The sequence below is a fragment of the Carassius auratus genome, chromosome 25 (genome assembly GCF_003368295.1).
Source record: "Carassius auratus strain Wakin chromosome 25, ASM336829v1, whole genome shotgun sequence".
NCBI lineage: Eukaryota > Metazoa > Chordata > Actinopteri > Cypriniformes > Cyprinidae > Carassius > Carassius auratus.
The window spans coordinates 4434136-4455819 of record NC_039267.1 but is presented as its reverse complement, the minus strand read 5'-3'; the positions used below and the strand labels follow the sequence as shown (position 1 = coordinate 4455819).

At 35.7% G+C, this 21684-nt stretch overlaps 3 protein-coding genes across 4 annotated transcripts; 1 reads left to right on the top strand and 2 right to left on the bottom strand.

The window, feature by feature from the left end:
- Window positions 1–133: 133 nt before the first annotated feature.
- Window positions 134–3126, bottom strand: LOC113043037 (olfactomedin-4-like). The gene is made up of 5 exons (XM_026202140.1): window positions 2972–3126; window positions 2695–2817; window positions 2368–2586; window positions 1510–1663; window positions 134–1399 (listed from the first exon to the last, which is right to left on the bottom strand). Exons 1-5 carry the CDS (start codon window positions 3098–3100, stop codon window positions 570–572), a joined length of 1455 nt encoding a protein of 484 aa, XP_026057925.1. The 5' UTR covers window positions 3101–3126; the 3' UTR covers window positions 134–569.
- A 159-nt stretch (window positions 3127–3285) lies between these two features.
- Window positions 3286–5835, top strand: LOC113043040 (olfactomedin-4-like). The gene is made up of 5 exons (XM_026202143.1): window positions 3286–3396; window positions 3666–3824; window positions 3905–4117; window positions 4576–4708; window positions 4835–5835. Exons 1-5 carry the CDS (start codon window positions 3364–3366, stop codon window positions 5644–5646), a joined length of 1350 nt encoding a protein of 449 aa, XP_026057928.1. The 5' UTR covers window positions 3286–3363; the 3' UTR covers window positions 5647–5835.
- A 2125-nt stretch (window positions 5836–7960) lies between these two features.
- On the bottom strand, window positions 7961–19105 carry LOC113043038 (olfactomedin-4-like). 2 transcript variants are annotated; one of them, XM_026202142.1, is made up of 5 exons: window positions 18966–19105; window positions 10617–10696; window positions 10290–10505; window positions 9789–9939; window positions 7961–9343 (listed from the first exon to the last, which is right to left on the bottom strand). In XM_026202142.1, the coding sequence occupies exons 3-5, from the start codon at window positions 10503–10505 to the stop codon at window positions 8514–8516; spliced, it is 1197 nt and encodes a 398-aa protein (XP_026057927.1). In that variant the 5' UTR covers window positions 10617–10696; window positions 18966–19105; the 3' UTR covers window positions 7961–8513. The 2 variants fall into 2 exon arrangements, with proteins under 2 accessions (XP_026057927.1, XP_026057926.1); XM_026202141.1 differs by lacking the exon at window positions 18966–19105 and adding an exon at window positions 10899–11022 and having other exon boundaries at window positions 10617–10739.
- Between the last annotated feature and the right edge of the window lie 2579 nt (window positions 19106–21684).

Here is a 21684-nt window from a genome sequence, read left to right as displayed (position 1 = left end):
ATGAGACCCTATGACTTTTAATTTTAACTTTTAAAGTGGTGTATGTAATAATGCCTTTTGTCATAATTTAACAAAACTTGATTTTTTTTTTATGTATGTACTGTAATTTGTCTACAGAAGTAATTCAATACACTCATTGTATACATGCAGTCATTTATTTCAAGAAATTAAATTTGCGATACATTTGTGAATTTCTTCACCTCATGTACACTAACAAAGCTGAGCATTTAAAGATGTATGCATAGCTGGAATTCCATTCACATACTTCTATAAAGTAAAAGTACATACTTCACTGGTGATGGTGAAAGTACAGAATTTTGAATGCGTGGCGAGACAAGACACAAGTAATCCTATGAATACAACAAAAGTTTTTAAACTTGATTCTATATACCCCTTAAAATTGTTGCAATTTATTTGTAAAAAAACCCTCCAAATAATACACACTTTAAAAAAATTGTTATCTGGGTTTCTTTGGAATACAATTTTTACCTTGCATACAATACAGTACAGACAGTATGTGAAATAGGATGCAGCCATATTAACATTTCTTGCATGAAGTCACTGGAAAATTACTTAAATACAAGCCCGTAAGTTACAATGTAGGCGTCACTGTAGGCATACAGCAAATGATCTCTGGGGTCATAGTTGAGAAACTCAATATTAGTCTGCATCTTCTTAATATTAATTTTCAAATCATAGCGCTCTTCCATCGTTTTGGTGTCATAAGAGTAAAAGATCTGTTCTGTTTCTTTGTCCAGGTAACGAGTAGCATAAAGCACACCGCACACCATGAACGTGTTTGTGGCAGTCTTTTTGAACAAAGACGTTTTCCAAGTTTGGCCCAAAACCGGCGGGCTACTAGTCTCAAGCTTAGTGATAACCACATTTCCAAAGTTGCTTGTGGTTGCATAAATAACATAGATGCCTGATTCATCAGAGGCGAAATCCAAATCAGTATAGCTGTATGAGCTGGTGACGTGTCCGAATGGAAACTTGCTATTGTAACCTGTATCACTAGGTAAAACCACAGTACTGACAGCACGAGTCGCCAAGTTGAACTGACAGACAGTGTATGTATAGTAACAGTTATAGTAGAGCGCATTGGCATACATGACCATGTTTGGTCCCTGAATTGTGTTTGTTGTGGGATTGGAGCTTGATATGTATGTATCTTTTGGTCCTATACCTAATAAAAGAGTACTCAAGGTGCTGTACTGACGGACATAGTAGCCATATACATTACTACTTGTGAGCACCACCAGCCAGTACTTGTTCTCGTCTCCTGGAGCGGGGTTTGCATCTCGACCCCAAGCACCATAAGGGTAGGAGGTGCTGTATACCGTGATAGAATACGTTCTTGGTCCCACCACACCGACCACTTCACCCAGACCACATCGTGCTGAAAACACAGAAGAAAAACAGAACTAAAAATCTACAGCATTTGAGCTGAATAATACTGAAAATGCTCTGGAAGCTTGAGTTAAGGGACTATTGGGATCTTTAGTGTACCTGGGGCAACTGTAGGAGGTGGTATTGTGACCTTGAGATCATTCTTGCACTTTTCCAGGTCCCTTTTAACACGCTGGTTCTCAAGATCCATCTTTATCACCTGCATGTTGTCAAACTTCTCCAGCTCTGCCATTGTGTCCTTCATATTTTCAAGCTATAAGAAAAATATCACTTACATTTTTAATATTCTTATTATTTATGTTTCTGAGGGAATATATTTAATATTTTTTATGTGTATGCCCTATTTTATCGCTTCTTGCAATCATTTTTAATTATCATTTACTATTTTTTCTTAAAAATAAAGTATTTATTTAAATTCAATAGTTTTATATTTTATATTAGAACCGTTTATTTATTTACTAGTGCTGTGTATATAAACTATGTTGAATATTATTTTTAAGATTTTTTTTTTTTGGATTTTTCATGCATCATGAACAGAGTTTGCTCTGCCAGCCAGAGTATTTTCTCCTATTTGCATTTGTCATCAGCATCTTTGACTTCTGTTAACCACTGTTTACTGTTGGTTTATTTGCCCAGTTAAAGAATTAATTGTGTATTATTAACAGTTCTCCAAATTATCAGAAGTGTATGCAGTTAACAGGGATCCCTCACTTCATGATGCTGTTTTTGCAGTTTAGCAATTTGTACTTGTATGCCAATTTTTTATAAAAATTTTATACACACCTGTGGGTAATTCAAACAGTAAACTTACTGTTTGAACTAGTGTATCAAACAACACTATTTTAATATACGTTAAAAAAGCCAATGACATTGCCCCAATCCCGCAACAAAAGAAGCAATAAATACATAAATAAATAAGATTTACAATAACAAGCGCTGTTTTGTACAGCAACTCACCTGGCCTGCAACCTGCACATTGAGAAGTTGGTAATCGTTGGTGGTCCTGTTGAGTTTGTTGAGGAGGTCCTGTATTTCGGCAAACTCTAACTCAATGATGCGCAGAGACACGGCTGCATAAAGATTATTGTCATCCTCCTTTTCCAACAAGAGCACATTGTCCTCTAGTTGCTTGATGCGTTGCTGTAGACCCAGCAAAAGTCGGTCCAAGTCTGTCATCTGCAGATATTTACATTTACATTATTCATTTAATTAGATTTAAAATGTATTTATTTATTTATTTATGAACAACAGATAAAATAAGAGAGAGAAACAAAAAACAATTACCCTTTCTGAAGTGATGCTCTCAATGCATTGCGCAGACATGGCTTCTACTCTCTTTAGTTTTTGATCAGGGAAAGCAGGGTCTGAATTTTTTAGATCGCACACACATCCCTTCCCTCTCACTGACTGTAAAGACCAAATCATAGGAAATTACATTTATTACAAGAACCAATATACCCTAATGAAAAACAGACAATTCATGTGCTGTCAATATTTGAGACGGTACTTACAGAAATAAATAGTGAAATTGTTCATTGTAAAAGGATTTTATCTTTCTTACCTGAAAGAAAGTTAGAGGGATGATGATCATCAAAATGAGAATATTAGACCGACTCATGTCTGAAGTGGAACGGGAGCCAAACATCAGAATAAACAGCTTCGTTTGGCAGAGGCAGAGTTTTAAAAGCATATCATTATGGTGAAATTTCTGATGAAAACTGAGTCTGATTTCTTCATTTATTTCGGGTGGAGCAGTTAGGGTCTTTTGCAATCTTCATCTTATCTCTGTGGGCACCTTTGGATGGCCATGAATAATGGAAAACTGCATCGTTTACTAGCTAAGTTTCGACATTACTTTTTAAACTTTTGTAATACTTCACGTGGTGTTTGCAACATCAGAATTTTTGTTCGGTTTAAAGCAGAACTTTCAGTCTTTTGGGTCATTCGCTCATCATGTTGTCGTACCTGTTGGTTCTCTCAGTCATAGTAAGTCCAATAGTTTTTTTTTTACAATACTTATGCTTAATTATTATTCATTTATATATTTATATTTATTATATTTAATTGAATTTTAAAAATAGCAAAATAATTCCATGACGATAAAATGAAGTGATTAAAATGTATTAAAACTCATGCATTAAAATTCATCACATAATTGTTTAAATATCATTAAACGGCAAAATTGCAAGGAGTAGTCTGTGAATTGTGTCCATTATCATGTGCGCACATTTTTTGTGTTCATGTGTGTAAATCAGGTGACTGCTGAGGCTCAGAAAATTCAAGGTGTACAGACGGATGATTCCTGTGTGTGTAAACTGAGCAGCTCTATCTGGGCTTTTCCTGCTGTGAGGTTTGAGGGAGTTCAAAAACAACTCCAGACCTGTGAGGACAACCTTCTACAATTTAATAAAAAGGTGGGTTTAATAGATATCACATAGATTTCATTCTTAAAATAAAGCAATCGCAATGACCTCATTTGCGGTGTAACTTTCAGGTAAAGGACAGTAATGCACGACTGCCTAAGATGGAACTCACTCTTAAGAACATCAAAACCCGCCTGAACCGTTTCGAATATCTGGACACAAAGGGCCTGTACAACACCCTTAACCTGCAACAGCTGACTGAAGAAATTGACTCAATCTATTATACTGCCAGAGATGTGAACAAGAAAAGCCCCAGCAAAGAGACAACTGACCTTCTCAAGGAGGTAGATCTCCAAAAATTTTTATACTATTATAGCATTTACTAATATTTTGAATTAGCTTTTTTCATTTTCAGTTATTGTTTTTGTCTCTCATTATTATTATTATAATTGTTTTAATATTTCTACTGAGATTTTTCATATAATATTTATATTTTAATGTATTCTTTACTCTATTTGTTTGTAGTTTTATTTAAAAAATAAACAAAAATAAATAGTTTTGTTATCAGTGTGAAAAACACCCGTTTTTAAAAGTCATTATTCAGTTCCACGAAGCTCGTGTTTAGTCTGCATTCATTTCCAAAAGAAAATCAAGTGACAGTAAATATCTTTTGATTATGGTTAACTAATCATTGAGGTTCTGCGAAGATGACTTGAAGATACCAGAAGACTAAGCGGATAAAAACGGAAAACAAATGTATTCAAAGATATGTTGCCCACTATATCATTTGTGTTCCTCTCAGTTGACTACTGCAAGGAAGGACGTTGAGAACATGTACAAAAATAATATCTTCAATCTAGAGACAATGAAATCCAGGCTACGTGACCTCAACAACCGAGTGCAAACCTGTAAAACTATACCCGAAGACTTCAGAAGTAAGTACTCTCAGTGAGTGGAGAAACCAAGGGTTTTGAAAATCGTTTGATGTTTTTTTTTCATGAAATAGGCAGTAAAATGCTTTAGATTAAACAAATGACCAATCCTTATTACTCCACTTGCAGGTACTTGTTATCAGCGTATTATGTCCAACATAAGTTCTCCAGTAGTCACCAAGCTCAATTCCATCAGCACGTCCTATGTCTCAGGTGCTTGGGGTCGCGAAGCCAAACAGGGCAGTAAGGAGCGCTTCTGGGAACACTGGCTGGTGAGCAGCAACAAGCTTGGCAACACAATCAGGATGTACAACTCACATGAAGATTTCATGGGCAGCAAGAACTACAAAGATGAGAAAATCGCATCATCCTACAGCCACCAGAATGCTGTTCAGGGCTCTGGCACTATTCTGTATGACAATACTGTATTTTACCAATGCTACGGTACCGCTGAAATCTGCAGCTTCAACATTACAACTCAAGCAACCAAGCGTGTAGAACTAGCTGGTGCAGGAATCAACAACAAGTTCCCTTTCTGCTACTACAGCTGTCGGGATTGGACCGATATCGACCTGGAGGCTGATCAGAATGGTGTGTGGGTGATATACGCCACTGATGAGAACCACGGCAACATTGTTGTGAGCCGTTTAGAGCCAGTGTCACTCAATATCACTCATACCTGGAAGACGCGTCTCTTTAAGAGGTCCGTCACCAGCACGTTTATGGTGTGCGGGGTCTTGTATGCTACACGCTTTGTCAATACTTACAAAGAAGAAGTGTTTTATGCTTTCGATACAACCACTGGTCATGAGATAAACACTCTTTCTTTGCCCTTTGAGAAGGTTTCTGCTGGAATAGCTAATATAAACTACAATCCTGTTGACAGGAGACTTTACATGTATAATGATGGCTATCTGTTAGCATATAACACCTTCAGCTGAGGGCCTTTTCTTACGCAGCTAATAAAAAAATATGCAATCCAAAGTCCAGCATGCTGAAAAATCTAAAAAAAAAAATGCACATTAGTTGAACTAAAGCTTTTCCCTATATCATTATGTGATTGTGAGTGCTTCAATCAGATTAACCATTTTAACTAATTATGTCATTTCAATAAATATGCTTATACTGCACTTCTCTGTGACTGTCAGTGTCTTTTTTAAACTTGCCTTTTCTATAACTTTACTAATTACTGTACTAAAAACTCTACAATTTATTTCAGTACTCCAGTTAACAGATTAACATTAGCATACTGGCAAAGGCCAAAATGCAATGTCATCATGGCACTTGATGGTCATCATCCTATCTGACAACGTTGCAAAGGGAAGGCCTTTTAATTTGCCAGATCAGAATATCACATGCCTGATTATTTCAGCTTAGTATTGCGGTATGCAATACTAAACTGTATGCAGTAATAGTATTTTCACAACAGTATGCAGCAATAGTTTTGTTACAATCTTATGACCTGTAGACTGATTTGTGCATAAAAAACACTGGGATCCCACCAGTGCAGCTGCGTGCATGCACATTCAATTTTTGAAGAAAAGTTCCAGAGCTCCATGCTCCTACAATGTTTGACCAGTAATAGAAGATTATTTTAGATTCATGATTATATGAATTGGTAATTAGTTAAAGTGCTAGTTCACCCAAAAATGAAAGATCTGTCATTAATTACACACCTTCATGTTGTTCCAAACCTGTAAGACCATTGTTTATCTTCAGAACACAAATTAAGATATTTTTTATGAAATACCGAGAGTTTTCTGACCCTGCATAGAGACCAATGAAACTACCACAAAAGAGGCACAGAAACACTTTAAGGACATCGCTAAAATAGTCCATGTGACATCAGTGGTTTAACTATAATGTTACCAAGTTACAAGAATACTTTTTGTGCTTACGGGTTTGAAACAACGTGAGGGTGAGTAATTATTGACAGAATTTTCATTTTTGCGTGAACGTTCCCTTTAATAAAACATGTTTAATTGTCAGATGTTGAGAATAAGTTGGTACTTTTCAAGGCACAGGCTATTGGCTGTTACTCACTCAACTCAACTCAGCTTTATTTATAAAGCACTTTCAACACCACAAGTGCAACCAAAGTGCTGTACAGAAAGTATAAAAGAGAAACATAAAAACAAAATCAGACATATGACATACACACTTATAAAGCATTGTCAAAAGCTAAATAAAACAAATAAGTTTTAAGCGCACTCTGAAAAACACCCAATGAAGGACAATTTTAACAGACAGAGGAAGGTCATTCCAAAGCCTAGGAGCTGCAACAGAAAACACCTGATCGCCTTTACATTTTAAACGCGTTCGTGGAACTACAAGGAGCAACTGATCATTCGAGCACAGAGATCTGCTGGATTGATAGCGGCTGATTAAATCAGTAACATACTCAGGGGCTAGACCATGCAGAGATTTAAAAACGTACAACAGCGCTTTGTATTGAATTCTGTAACGTATGGGTAACCGATGTAGTTTAATTAAAACCGGAGAAGCCTAATAAATAAAGGGAAAATAAAATTGGTCCCAGTATTGAGCCCTGTGGAACCCCACACACAAGGGGGGCAATAGAAGAAAAATAATCCCCTAAACTGACTGAAAGAGTCCTATCCTTCAAACAGGAAGAGAACCATTTCAGGGCTAAGCCCTGAATACCAACCTGATCCCTAAGACGATCAATGAGAATGTTATGATCTACTGTATCAAATGCCGCTGTAAGATCTAACAACAGAAAGACAACGCGGTTTCCAGAATCAACACCTCGTAGGATATCATTAGTTACGTTTCTTTTATGCCTTACATTGATATCAGAAATATAGAAAAGTCATCTGTGACATCAATATAAGGCATCTTAATGTAATCATATCAAGGTTAAAGAGATGACATTAAACAAATGTTATAAAAATAAATGCTATAAAATATTCAACATTAACCAAACAAAAAAATGTCCATATTCCGCTTTTTACATCACAATTGTAGCATACCAAACTGTCCTGCCACAAAGTACTAAAAACGTAATTTCAAGTAGTTACTTGAAACTTCACTCAGCATCATTTGATCACCTTCACAAATAAGACTACTTTGAAATTACTGAATATATTACAATGTAAATATAGGAAATAAGTCAAATAAAGTTTGCAATTTGAAAAATTAGCAATTTGTGTGTTTTTCATATTCAAAGGCTGCATATGTTTAATGTAAGCATGTTCTGTATCTGTGTTTGTAGGTTATAAAGCAGCAGAGACATTTCATTCATATTTTATTTTATTAGGGGTAAAACACATGATTTTTCTCCACAAGACAAGCAGTTCTGGCATTTAAAATATGTAAAATATTTATTTACAGTAAATGTGCATACTTCACTGGCAATAGGAAAGTACTTTTGAAATAACTGTAAGAAAGTGAACTAGTAATTGGACATAGTATCATAAAATTGTTCTGATAACACAGTCCACTTTGTTTTTGCATGCATGATTTTGCATGTTGCTAAGTCTTAAAAGCTTTGGTGTACTTTACCTTTGGGATACTTTATTCAACATACAATCATTTGCAAAACACATATAACGATAAAGGCACAGAGAAATTATATATCGTTGGAATCACTGTCAGAACATTTTTTTTCCCAGCTGATGAAAGAGAAAAGCATTGACAGCCAATCAGAATCCATCCTGCTATAACGAGCTTGAGAATTTAAAGTAGCAGATGATCGTGCACATAGAATAAACAGTTGAAATCATTCGCTGGTGTGGACACTAATATTGTTATCTTTATAGTTATCATTCTTGGCGTGAATGCGGCTTTACTGAAAGATAAGCTCATAAGTTACAATGTAGGCATCACTGTAGGCATACAGCAAATGATCTCTGGGGTCATAGTTAAGATACTCAATGTTAGTCTTCACCTTATGGATTTTTATTTTCAAATCATATCGTTCTTTTTTGGTTTTGGTGTCATAAGAGTAAAAGATCCGTTCTGTTTCTTTGTCCAGGTAACGTGTAGCATAAAGCACACCGCACACCATGAACGTGTTTGTGGCAGTCTTTTTGTGAAGAGAAGTGAACCATGTTTGTTTGAAAACTGGTGGGTCACTAGTCTCGATTTTAGTGATAATCACATTTCCGAAGTTGCTTGTGGTTGCATATATAACATAGATGCCTGATTCATCAGTGGTAAAATCCATATCAGTATAGCTGTATGAGCTGGTGACGTGTCCGAATGGAAACTTGCTATTGTAACCTGTATCACTAGGTAAAGCCACAGTACTGACAGTACGAGTCGCCAAGTTGAACTGACAGACATAATATGTGTTGTAACAGTTATAGTAGAGAGCATTGGCATACATGACCATGTTTGGTCCCTGAATTGTATTTGTTGTGGGATTGGAGCTTGATATGTATGTATCTTTTGGTCCTATACCTAATAAAAGAGTACTCAAGGTGCTGTACTGACGGACATAGTAGCCATATACATTACTACTTGTGAGCACCACCAGCCAGTACTTGTTCTCATCTCCTGGAGCAGGGTTTGCATCTCGACCCCAAGCACCATAAGGGTAGGAGGTGCTGTATTCTGTAAGGGAAGATGTTCTAGGTCCTGCCACTTTGACCAATTGACCCAGACCACAGCGGCCTGAAAAAACACAGAAGAATTCAAATGTACAACTGAAAAATATCTGTTTGGTATAAAAAATATTTTTGGGTATACTTTTTATTCAGTAATATATAAATATGAATCATTAGTTTGTGAATTGAACTGTACTGCTCTAAAAATTATGTTTTAGAGTGTTACACGAGGAGAAAACTCAATAGGCATTATTTGTAATACACACTCTTCTTATCTCATCACAATCAACTTCTGCTGCAAATTGAGGTAAAGTGTAACTTCTTTTATCTCGTGGCTTTATATTTGGCAGCTGTGCTGTATTTGCACCCCTGCTAACAGGCAGAGCAGGAAATACTGGTAAACGATATTGAGATTGAACAAACGAAGATCACAGTTAATCGAAAGACTATATTTTTACGTAACACTAGTGACTAATAATGGAGAAAAAAGACCATTGAGGTCTTTAGCGTACCTGGGGAAACTGTAGGAGGTGGGGATGAAGCCTCGAGCTCTTCTTTGCACTGTTCCAAGTTCTTCTTCATTTGGTTCTCTCGATTCTTTTTAATCACTTGCTTTTTGTCAAACTTCTCCAACTTCACCATTGTGTCCTTCATGTCTTCAAGCTTTAAGAAAAAGGGAGAAGTTAAGAAGAATTTAGGCAATTCAAAAATTAGTAATGAAAAATGTTTCACAAAACAGAAAAAACGTCCAATCCTTTATTATTTCAATTTAGATAACACAAATTATTAAAGGCATAATAATTTATATTAACATATTATTTAAAATTTCACTTTTTTATATCATTTTATATTTCAGTTTTATTTGAACTTAACTTTTAGTATTGTTGCGTTTATTTACATTTATGATTTAAATGATTACATTTTTATAGTTCCTCTGTGTGATTATACTTTTCATTGCATTGATTCTATCGATTTGTTTATAATTTTAAGAACTTTTCTGCACAGTTAGTCACCTGAACTGTAGCCTGCACACTGAGAAGTTGGTAATCGTTGGTGGTCTGGTTGAGTTTGTTGAGGAGGTCCTGTATTTCGGCAAACTCTAACTCAATGATGCGCAGAGACACGGCTGCATACAGATTGCTGTTTTCTTTTTCTAACCCGACCACATTGTCTTCTAGTTGCTTCATACGTTGTTGTAGACCCAACACAAGTCTGTCTAAGTCTGTCATCTGCAGATAATTACATTAACATTATTGATTTAATTTGATTGAATATACTAAAACGGTTTAAAATTAATTTGAATGAAATTGAAAGAAACATGTGTAAATAAAAACATTTACCTTTTCTGAAGTGATGCTCCTTACGCATTTCAAGGCGGTGGTCTCTACTTTTGTTAGTTCATCTTTAGGAAATACAGGATCTAAATTTTTCAGATCACACAAACATTCGTTCCCTGTCGCTGACTGTGGTGAACCAATCACAGGAAATTCAATTATAGAATTAAATTATAAAAAAAAACAGTATATGCACTCTCTATAACAATATATTAGATACAGTATTTTGAAAAATAAGGTATCAATAATAATGGATGGTAATTGATAAATTGACTTTATCTTTCTTACCGGCAAGAAACTGAATGGGATGACAATCTTCAAAATGAATATATAGGACTGGCTCATTTCTAAAGTAGCGAATGGACCTAATAACTTTTAAAAGCTTGTGTGGTAGCAGCAGAACTTCAATGCTATTTCATTATGGAGAAATATATGATGAAAGTGAGAGTGAAGAATTCATTTCTTTGGGTGGAGCAGGTCATCTCTTGCAACAGAGTTTGCTTTTAATTTTCATATTTTTGTCTAACTTATGTTGAACCCACAATGTCTTGAAGATTTAAAGATTTAAAGGTTTAGCACATTTTGCACTTTTATAGAGATTGCAATTTTATACAACATTTGTAATTTAACATTAAAAGTAAAATCTCAACCTAAATGGGCATTTTATATCACTGCTTATGAAATTCTTTTTCTTTTTATGCTTTGTTTAAAATTCTTCTTTTTATGCTTTGTTATTTATTTTAGAAATTAACAATATGTTTTTTGGGTTTAGGCTAATAGTAGTTTTTTATACCAAACATTCACTTTTGACCTTCTCACTTTCTGACCTTATTCCTCACCTATTCTTAAACCTACAAGTTTAATGTGAAAAAAAAAAAAAAAAACGACAAATGAAGAAATAAGAGAGGATGTTGTCTTATCTCTGTGGACACATTTGGCAGGTCTATGAGTAAAGTAAAACAAATGTCTTGCCTCACAATCTCACCGCAGAGTTGCTTTATATAATTTTGTGTTTGCGTGCAGTCTTAAAGGGATCATGACGTTGCTAAAATGAATTGTGTATTTGGTGTAATGCAATATCGTCCCCTCGGAATTATAAGGTTCTATCTGCCATTTTTGTTAAAATTGAGTTATTCACATATTCTTATTCAGTGACAACTTATTTATATTATTTGATTGATTTTTTAATGTTCTGTATATTTTGAGACTTTTTTTAAAATAGCCAACAAAGTTGTATCCATACAGTCGAATGGAAGACAAAAACTTTGAAGCTTCAAAATCTCAAAACTACTCGGAATGCAGATGAACCTTAATTCCAAGGGGACTTATTGAGGGTAAAACAAAAAACACATTATTTTCCAGATACTGTACTGTAATAATATAACCTTCATATTCATCCGAAAGAAGGAGGAGGGAACCATCAACTGAAACTTTAATAATTCAAAATAAACACAAAACAGCGCATCAGCCCCTCACGGACGACTGATGCCCACAAATAAAAAAGCAAAACATAAAATAAGGCCCAGACCTGGTCCTCTCTCGTCCTTCACTGTCGTCGCTCCAGTTTTAAACCCTTCCATCTCCTACGGTGGACTCGAGACCGGCGGTGGGTCGCAGGTGTCGCTGATTTTCCAATCATTACACCGGCCTCACTCCTCGTTCCCACGTCCCTCGGCCCCGCCCCACTCGTCACATGTACATTATTGTTTCTCCTCTTTGCCCCACCTCTCTGAAATGCCTCGATTTTTACAAAGCTCATCGGTCTGAAAAGCGAGGTGTGCTCTGATTGGCCAGCTATCCAGTGCTTTTTGTTTTTCTGAAAACCTCAAGCTTGTGACGGAAATGTTACGCCCCTCACCATACTGTGATGAAGTGTGTCCCGGCACGACGAGACAAAACCAATAAAAGACATTACAAACTAGGCATTTGTTGCATCCAGTGGGGTCATAATTACTTATTATAATGACTTATAGGGCCCTATTTTAACGATCTGAAACGCAAGTGTCAAAGCGCGAAGCGCAAGTAAGTTTGTGGGCGGGTCTCGGCGCTGTTGCTATTTTCCCGGCGGGATAAATGGCTCTTGCGCCCGGCGCAAATCTAAAGTGGGTTGGTCTGAAGTAGCTTCATTATTCATAGGTGTGGTTTGGGCGTAACATGAAATAAACCAATCGGAGCGTCATCCAACATTCCCTTTAAAAGCAGGTGCGCAAGTTCCATTATGGATTGCTATTATTATGGCGTATTTACCAGGCGCACGCCAGGAGCGGTTCACAGCCGAGGAGACTGATGTTCTTGTAAGAGCAGTGAAAGACAGAGAAGTTGTGTTGTATGGGGATGGGAGAAACCCACCCAAAATAGCGTCGGTTAAACAGGCGTGGGAGGAAATAGCCACAATTGTTTCATCGATTTTTTTTCCTGGTTCTTGACGGACAAACAAATTTGTCAGATGTCCTTATATACATATATGTCTTGCCACTATCGGGCAAACAGGTCTGATCCTTAATTACTACAATTAGCCTGAATAATTTGTAAGCAAGATTTCACAATGTTTTCCGTCATCTCACGTGTTAATATTTTTTTAGTGTAACAATTTATGATTTGCAAAAATAACTGTTGCATCTGTGTAGATTACATGAGCAAAGTGTATGCGCGTTGTGCACGCTATACATTATGGTCAAGCTTGCGCCCTTAAAATAGCATAATGAACAACGCGCAACGCGCCACTGACTTTAGACTAGGTTTTTTCTGGTCAGTGGCGCAATTGTTTAATGGAACAGCAAAATAGCACCAGGGATTGCATTGTTTGCGCCGGAACACGCCTCCTTTTTTGCGCTGAACCGCCCAGGGAGCGCAAGTTCATTCACTAGTTTAGCGACGTGCTTCTGTGGAGGGAAAAGCGCGCTTTGCGCGGGTGCAAAATAGGAATGACGCATGCGTCGGTGTACAAAGTCAATTGCGCTGGGTGCAAGATAGGGCCCATACTGTCTTTTTACATGTTGCATATCGCGCCTCATATCGCACTGCATAAACATAAAACAATGTCTGCATTTCTGCATATTTTAGGTTCGTTGGATTATTAACTTGATGAATATATTTGAATGTATTTAACAAACTCATATTCAAGGGTTTGGGGTAATAACCAGGTGGAAAAATGTCAATCGTTTTGAATGTCATGATGTAAGCTTAAACGAATTTTAAGCATTGTTTTAAAGACAAATGGTTTTAAACTATTAATGGAAATTAAGCGTGGGGCATAATTATTGTTGGTAAATGCCCGCATTAAGACGGTTTCAGCACGATACACGCGGCACCTGCTCGTACAGCGCCTGACTAAACTTGAGTTCTTTTTCGCGCCTTGTGCTTAAACGTTCAAATACAAATAGTGTGTCAAAAAGTTATGTGTCTTTGCGAGTATCCTAGTCAACACAGTCAGTTGTGTCTTACATGAACGTTAACAGTTAAAGATAAATCATGTGTAGTAGTGGGCTATATGAGATCCAGGCATTATATGATCTTCACCTAAAAATGAAAATACTGTGATTATTAACTCACCCTTAAGTTGTTCTAAACCTGTATGGATTTCTTTGTTCTCCTCAAAAAAAACAGAAAATATTTTGAAAAATGTTCATAACCAGAAAGTTTCTGGTCCCCGTTGACTCCAATAGTTATTATTTTTTTTTTTTTTTAACCAGTAGGCTATTGTTCCAAATATATTACTTTGCATTCAACAGCAGAGGGAAACTCATACAGGTTTAGAAAACAACAGAATTTTCATTTTTATGTGAACTATTCCTCTAAAGCAGCCTAATATAGCTGCTCTTGTCATTTGTGTCAATAATATTAATCAAACTTCAAAAAGAAAATCCCTTACTGTCCTTGACAGAATCACTTTTGTAAAATAAGTAAGAATTAATGTATATTGACTTTATACAGTGAAGACTTCAGTCTATTTGTACATTTACTTGATACAATATAATATTTCTATGTTTTTAATTTTTTGAAGTTTTTCAAGGATGATTTCGTATATATCTTTGTGATTTTGTAATTTGTGATTATTTACTTGTGTTCAGTAAGCATTATTTTACTTGGGCTAGTATTTATTTTTGTGTACATAGCTTAGATCTTTGAGTTCAGCTCATGAAAAACAATTCCAGAACCTGAGTCTATCGAGAGCATACAGTAAGTATTATAATATGATATGCAATTTTGTTAATCATCTTCGCCCAATTAAATGTTTGTACAAAGATGTGCAAGTTAATAGTGTTACAATAATGTGCTCTCGATAACACCGCAGAAACCGCCTAAAATTAAAAGAAATTAAAGTCTAAAAGCTGCGTCAGGCCAGGATCTTCCTCTGACTGTCCTGTCACAGACTTTTAATTACAGGTAAGACAACTTTATCTGAAATGACAGCACAGCGTACAGTTTAGGCTACTCGCCCTCATGTTGTTTCAAATCTTTTGTGGAACACAAAAGAAGATATTTTAATTGTTTTTTCCGTAGTTGCGAACTCAAATAAAATATGTTTTATATGTGAAAAGTTGGAATATTACATAACCCATGTTTTTGTGTATTCAATATTTTTTAATCTGTGTATTTTTATTTAAATCAGGTGAAAAATAAGCATGTTCTGTATCAGTATTTAATATTCATGGTTGTAAGCTTTGGTTATCCATCAGTAGAACTTAATTTCATTCAGATTTGATTTCAATAACCAAAATGTGTAATACATATAATAAACACATGACTTTCCTCCACAAAACAACCAGTTTTAACATTCAAAACATGTAAAATCCTATTTATTTACAGTAAATTAACATACTTAACTGGTGATGGTAAATATTGTAAATACTGTATTTGAAAATATTTAAAGATAGAAAACTAGTAATTGGACACAATACAGTATAACTGTTCTGATACCACATATACCTTGTTTGTGTTTGTATACAAGCATGTATTAAATCATATTTTCGTGTTTTCTTAATTCATCTGGGTTCTTCTATAGTAGAGAGCATTGGCGTACATGACCATGTTTGGTCCCTGAATTGTGTTTGTTGTGGGATTGGAGCTTGATATGTATGTATCTGTTGATTCTATACCTAATATAATAGTACTTAAACTATTGTACTGGCGGATAAAGTTGCCTTATGCATCACTACTTGTGAGCACCACCAGCCAGTACCATTGAGCTCTTCATTGCATCATTCCAAATCCCTCTTAATAATCTTGTTCTCATGCTCTTTCGCAATCATCTGCAAGTTATCAAACTTCTCCAGCTCCGCTGTCGTTTCTGTCATGTTGTGAAACTGTAAAAATTAGGGATTAAATAGGAATCGGTTAAATGCACATAATTTACGAAATAGTATAAGTGTGACGTGAACAGTCAAAAATGAATAGAAAAGGTAAATAATAAATAATGTAAAAATCTGTTTTAGAAGTGTAACCCTGAGTAAACTTGGGTTAATTAAGCCTTTACATTATTTCTAGTGTGATTAATCCTTTTATTTTGATTGTAAATATTCACCTAGTTCGTTTCCGTATTTAATTTTAAGAGTGGTCACCTATATTTATAATCTTCAGTAGCAAATATGGGTAAGCAAAATCATTTGTTTTGATTGGTTTGTAAGTGTCATACTCCCATCCCCTTAAAGGAACACTCCACCGTTTTTTGAAATAGGGCTTATTCACATTATTTCCTACATTTAGATAGGTGGGCAAATGCATTTTTGTGTCAGTGCATGCATTGTTTTAGTTTTACTGGGTCAGCGTTAGCTTAGCTTAGCACAATGAATGGAATCCTTTGTTGCCAGCTAGCATGGCCTGAGTAAAAGTGATCAAAAAAATAAAAAAACCCACCTAATTACTTCTTGTGGACTGCGTATTCACAACGAGTACAAATAGCGATCCAGATTAACACTAGGCGATTTCCTAGGCAGATATTGGCTTGGGACTATATTATGGGGAAGCACAGGCGAAGCACTGCTGCTTAGGCGAAGCACTGCTACTTCGGCGCAGAGATATCACGCAACACATGAAATCCCACGACTTCCGTCAACATACCGGCGTGAATAGTAGCTGCCTGGCTATTTTCCTTACAGTACACGAATGGCGATGAACATGGCTGATTTTGAGAGAGACGAAGAGGGTGACTTCTCAGAGAGTCAAGAACCAGAACCATACCTATTTGAACCAGAGTTTACAGAAGACGAGCTGCGTGCTTTGGAAATAGAACGACAGTAGGAGACTGCGGTCAAGCCAGCCGCACTTCAGAAAAACACCGTCAAGCCAGCCGTGAGTGAAATTTATATGCGCGTGTATTAGTTGCGATCGCTCAACAGCCTGAGGACGTGAGGATGAGAGCCAACATGAACTGGTGGTGTGAATGTGGGGGAATATGCCAATCTATGCCGACGGAAATAGAGTGTCTGTGCTGTAGAGAGTGGGACATGTTTTTGCCATTGATGACCAGGCTCAACACGTCAGATCAAGATGAGCGTGCCCAAAGTTGTGTCACATCTACAGAGGATTTCACGGCGCTGATCCATTCTGCAGTACTCGATTTTTTTTTCCGGTGTGACAAAGTGAACTGGAAAAACGCCCCACGCCGAATGGACCAAATGGACAGCTGTCCACAGAGTAAGTGATTATTTTAATCATGACGCATGTATAGATCGACCCATATTATACCTGTATTCACATAGAGTTGATGTTTTCATGTGTTGCGTGATATCTCTGCGCCGAAGTAGCAGTGCTTTCTTCTGTGCTTCCCCATAATATAGTCCCAAGTCAATATCTGCCTAGGAAATCGCCTAGTGTTAATCTGGATCGCTATTTGTACTCGTTGTGAATACGCAGGCCACAAGAAGTAATTAGGTGTTTTTTTTTTATTTTTTTGATCACTTTTACTCAGGCCATGCTAGCTGGCAACAAAGGATTCCATTCATTGTGCTAAGCTAAGCTAACGCCGACCCAGTCAAACTAAAACAATGCATGCACTGACACAAAAATGCATTTGCCCACCTATCTAAATGTAGGAAATAATGTGAATAAGCCCTATTTCAAAAAACGGTGGAGTGTTCCTTTAACTAGTTGGTGTATTCTGATTGGTGGATTAAGATCCTTTTTAAGGGGAAAACTGTTTAATGGGAGGGGGAGAAGAGATAGACAAGACTCTCTATGTACCACAGTCAGCGGAAGTGAGAAAAGTGTTTATTACGTTTGAAATATGAATATTTATCTTACAAAAAAATGCATGGATTCTCTACATGAGGTCTTTATTCACCCCCAGGAGCCATGTGACGGACTGACGATTTATTACGGATGCACGCCCTTTATTTCATGTCTTCTGAACGGTTGACAACCGACACCCTCATTGAAAGGCTTGGTGTTACTTTAACTGACTTTGAGTTTCCTTATTTGGTTATTTTCCTGTTCTCGTTTGGTTAATTGATTAATCCCCACCTGTCTCCATTCGCCTGATTACTTCCCTCGGGTTAAAATAGTTCCTCCTTGTCTGTGATTGAATTAGTATTGTATCGTATTGTATGGTTATGTTGGATGTGCCCTTATTCTCCTGTGATCATTAAAAGAACCTGTTTATATATATATATATATCTTCTTCCTCGTGCGCCTTCATTCACACACCAGCAGCCGTAACACTTGTAGGGACCAGGACAATTTTTTTTTATATAACTCTGTTTGGATTCATCTAAAAGATGAAGGTCAAATACACCTTGGATGCTTTGAGAGTGAGTAAAACACGGGCACATTTAAATTTTTGGGTGAACTAAGCCTTTATCTCTCGAGAGGGCAGGGGGTGCTACAGAAGTATTTAATTAATATTTATAGCTCTTTCTTGGCATTAAACAAAATAAAGAAATTACAATAAATATTTAAATGTTTTTTATAATTGAATTACATTTAGTTGAATATTCATATTATTTTACATTTAAATAAATTAAATAAACATTTCCTTTTAGTGAAATACATTTTGAACATCATCGTATCACCATTATCATATCATGATCTTATCAAAACAACTAAAGAATTTAAAAAATATATTACATTTAATATTTATTTACTTTTAATTAAATATTTGTATGTAATTTAGATAAAAAAATTATATAATTTAATTCAATATTTTCATGAGCATTATCATGTTCTGCAAAACTGAGTGTGAAACAACATTTTTATATTTTGGTCTTTTTTTATAAATGCAAATGTATGTGACTGAAAAATTATCAGTTTTGATGAGGAATTTGTCTCATTTAGGAAAATGTCACAACGAACACATTACATATAATTACTTTACAAAGGTGTACATAAAAAATGTGCATTTAGTGTAAATAAATTTACCTCTGCAGCAGTCTGTAAACCTTGCTGTTGTTAATCGTTTGTGGTTCTGTTGAGTTTATCCAGAAGGTCTTGAATCTCGGCTAACTCTAATTCAATAATGCGTAGAGACACGGCTGCAGACAGATTTCCATCGTCTTCCTTTTCCAGCATGGACACATTGTCCAGAATTTTCATTATACATAAATACTTTAAGTAAAGTGTTACCCCTATGATTTATTAACATGGATGGAAATTAACTTTAAATTAATTAAAATAATTAAAATTATTTTTTGTTAAGATTGATTTCAAAATCTACCAGCCACTCAATGTTTTTACCAGCCACTTTCTTGTTTTTAACCAACAATGTGTAACTGCATGTGAAAATTAATACTACAAGATATACAATACTTAAGCAGTTTATTTAATCTCAAGTCTCATTGAAATACTGACATTTTCTCTTTCAGTGATGCTCAAAAAATGCTGCCTATCTAGGCAGCTTACTAAGTTTTGAAACAGCCGACTCTTAATGAAGTAGCTCTTTCTTACAACTCCGTAGCCCAACTGGATGATACACTGCACTGTTTTCGTACGCATTAATAATTTTGTTTTTAATTCCAAAGGAAAGGATTCACCAGTATTTGTATGTGTAAGTGTTTTTTTTTTTTTTTTTGCATGGAATTATAAGAGGGAATCTTCCCTTCGTTCTTTTTTGTTCTTTTCCGAACTCCATCACGTCTTCAGCACTCATAAATTCTTAAAGAACTTTACTACAACTAAACTGTTAGATCCAAAATGACTGAATTATTAGTAATGAGACCAGAGTATGGATTCCCAGAAGTCCACATTTTGTAAATGTGAAACTTGAAAAATGAGTTTATTTTGCTTTGGCTACAGTCCAATGTGGACAGCAGTTGTAAATTTCACTTCTTACTGTATGAGACAAAACAATAGCTTCATAGCATCTATCTTCATAGCATAGCTTCAGCGACACTTGCTCCTGCTCTTTTTCTAGAAATTAAATAAATCACTCATCATAAAATGTAATCTTAAACCAAAGGCCCGATTGTTTCTATTGACCTTATTAATGCATAAGTTATGCTATGCTATGTTATGCGAGGACATCGGGACTCAATTTATTTAAGATAATGTAAAGACATGAATGAACATGCATAAGCAAAAACAGTAGATTTTTAAAATCACCAGTACATTTTTAGTTTTCAAGATTTATTTTTTATACCACACTTCATATAAAGATGATTCTCAACTATGTTATTAGAGAAAGATTCAATATACTATTTTTCTTTCTGCAAAATGTGTGTAAAATGACCATGAACAAGTTTTCTCATTATATACAAATGTATCTATAAACTACATCTGATTTGCATATTAGTAAGTTTTCGGGGTAACATGACAAAAGAAGTGTAATAATGGGAGTAATAATTGACAAGAGTTTCATAATAAAAATGTAGTATTAATAGAATATTGAAATATAATTTCTTTCCCTATTCATTTCTGTCTCCAAAAATGCATAATAAACATGGTTTTAGTCATATGAGGACATGTATGAAATCAACGTCCTGTCCCGTCCTTTGTAACAGAAAGTGATTGATTTGAAATTTTGATTTGAAACCCCATAACACTTTCACGATATGTTGATTTATTTAAAAAATAGATTTAAATGATAACTACAAAATATTATCATATTTCCATAAGAGTGTCACTAAATTAATTTCATACATATTTGATACATATTTAAGGAGAGGGAGTGGTCATGTGAAACATCCAATCATTTGGTATCTCTGAAAAGCCCTGAATGTGCTCTGTACAGGACATCCAGACTTAAAACTGTGGCATGTACAGTCTCAGAAAAATTCACAAAAATAGAATGTCCTCCTATGAGGCCGCAGGGTCTTCACGTTTATTTTTATTTTTAATTACTCCCCTTGATAAGTTTTGGTTTAATAAACCTGTTTATAAAGCAATAATGACAACAACAAAAAAGCCTTTATCTAGCCTTTAATAAAATAAAATAAAAAACAACAACAAAAAAACAATCAAGCATATAGCGCTAGTCTGGCAGGTCACATGAGACATGAGAATACAACACCTATCACAGATTTCATACATAAGGTTTATTCAGTATTATTACTATTCAAATTAGCCTCCTCCATCCCCAACGCCTCCTTTTGATCAGCACAACTTGGCTTTCTGATATATGATCTTGAATAATGTTATACTTGTATATCAAGTACATGAATGAATGAATGATATCTGCTTTGTTCTGTTCTGTTTACCCTAGGGGGGGTTATAATTGCACTCTCCCTGCTCATTTAGTGGCCAGACCTCAAAGTGAAGGCACAAGAAAACACCTTTTTTGCAAAAAAGCACCTAAAATACAGACTGTGAGAAGCAAGATTCTCTGGTCTAATGAACCACAGTTTCAATCATCATGTATTAAGGAAAATAGGCACTGTTCATCACCTGCACAGTACCATCCCAACAGTAAATTGTGGTGGTATTAGCCTCACACGAACTCGTACCTTCCATATACTCTCGAGTATAGAGATAGCCTTAATGAAAACCTAGTCCTGAGCATTCGGAACCTCGGACTGGACAGAAGGTTCACCTTCCAACAAGACAATGACACTAAGCACACAGATAACACAAGAGTGACCTGTGGACAACTCTGTGAAAGCGTTGAGTGGTCCGGTCAGAGCCTGGGCTTGAACCCAATCTACCA

Bases quoted from the DNA above. Each gene is read 5' to 3' on its own strand.
- LOC113043040 (XM_026202143.1), top strand. From the start codon at position 3,364: ATGTTGTCGTACCTGTTGGTTCTCTCAGTCATA. The intron at 3,397-3,665 runs GTAAGTCCAATA...TGTGTAAATCAG, and splicing joins TGTTGGTTCTCTCAGTCATA to GTGACTGCTGAGGCTCAGAA. The intron at 4,709-4,834 runs GTAAGTACTCTC...CTCCACTTGCAG, and splicing joins TATACCCGAAGACTTCAGAA to GTACTTGTTATCAGCGTATT.
- LOC113043037 (XM_026202140.1), bottom strand. From the start codon at position 3,100: ATGCTTTTAAAACTCTGCCTCTGCCAAACGAAGCTGTTTATTCTGATG. The intron at 1,664-2,367 runs GTGAGTTGCTGT...TTTTTCTTATAG, and splicing joins ATGTGCAGGTTGCAGGCCAG to CTTGAAAATATGAAGGACAC. The intron at 1,400-1,509 runs GTACACTAAAGA...CTGTGTTTTCAG, and splicing joins ACCTCCTACAGTTGCCCCAG to CACGATGTGGTCTGGGTGAA.
- LOC113043038 (XM_026202141.1), bottom strand. From the start codon at position 10,955: ATGAGCCAGTCCTATATATTCATTTTGAAGATTGTCATCCCATTCAGT. The intron at 10,740-10,898 runs GTAAGAAAGATA...GGTTCACCACAG, and splicing joins TCCCATTCAGTTTCTTGCCG to TCAGCGACAGGGAACGAATG. The intron at 10,506-10,616 runs GTAAATGTTTTT...AATTATCTGCAG, and splicing joins GGAGCATCACTTCAGAAAAG to ATGACAGACTTAGACAGACT.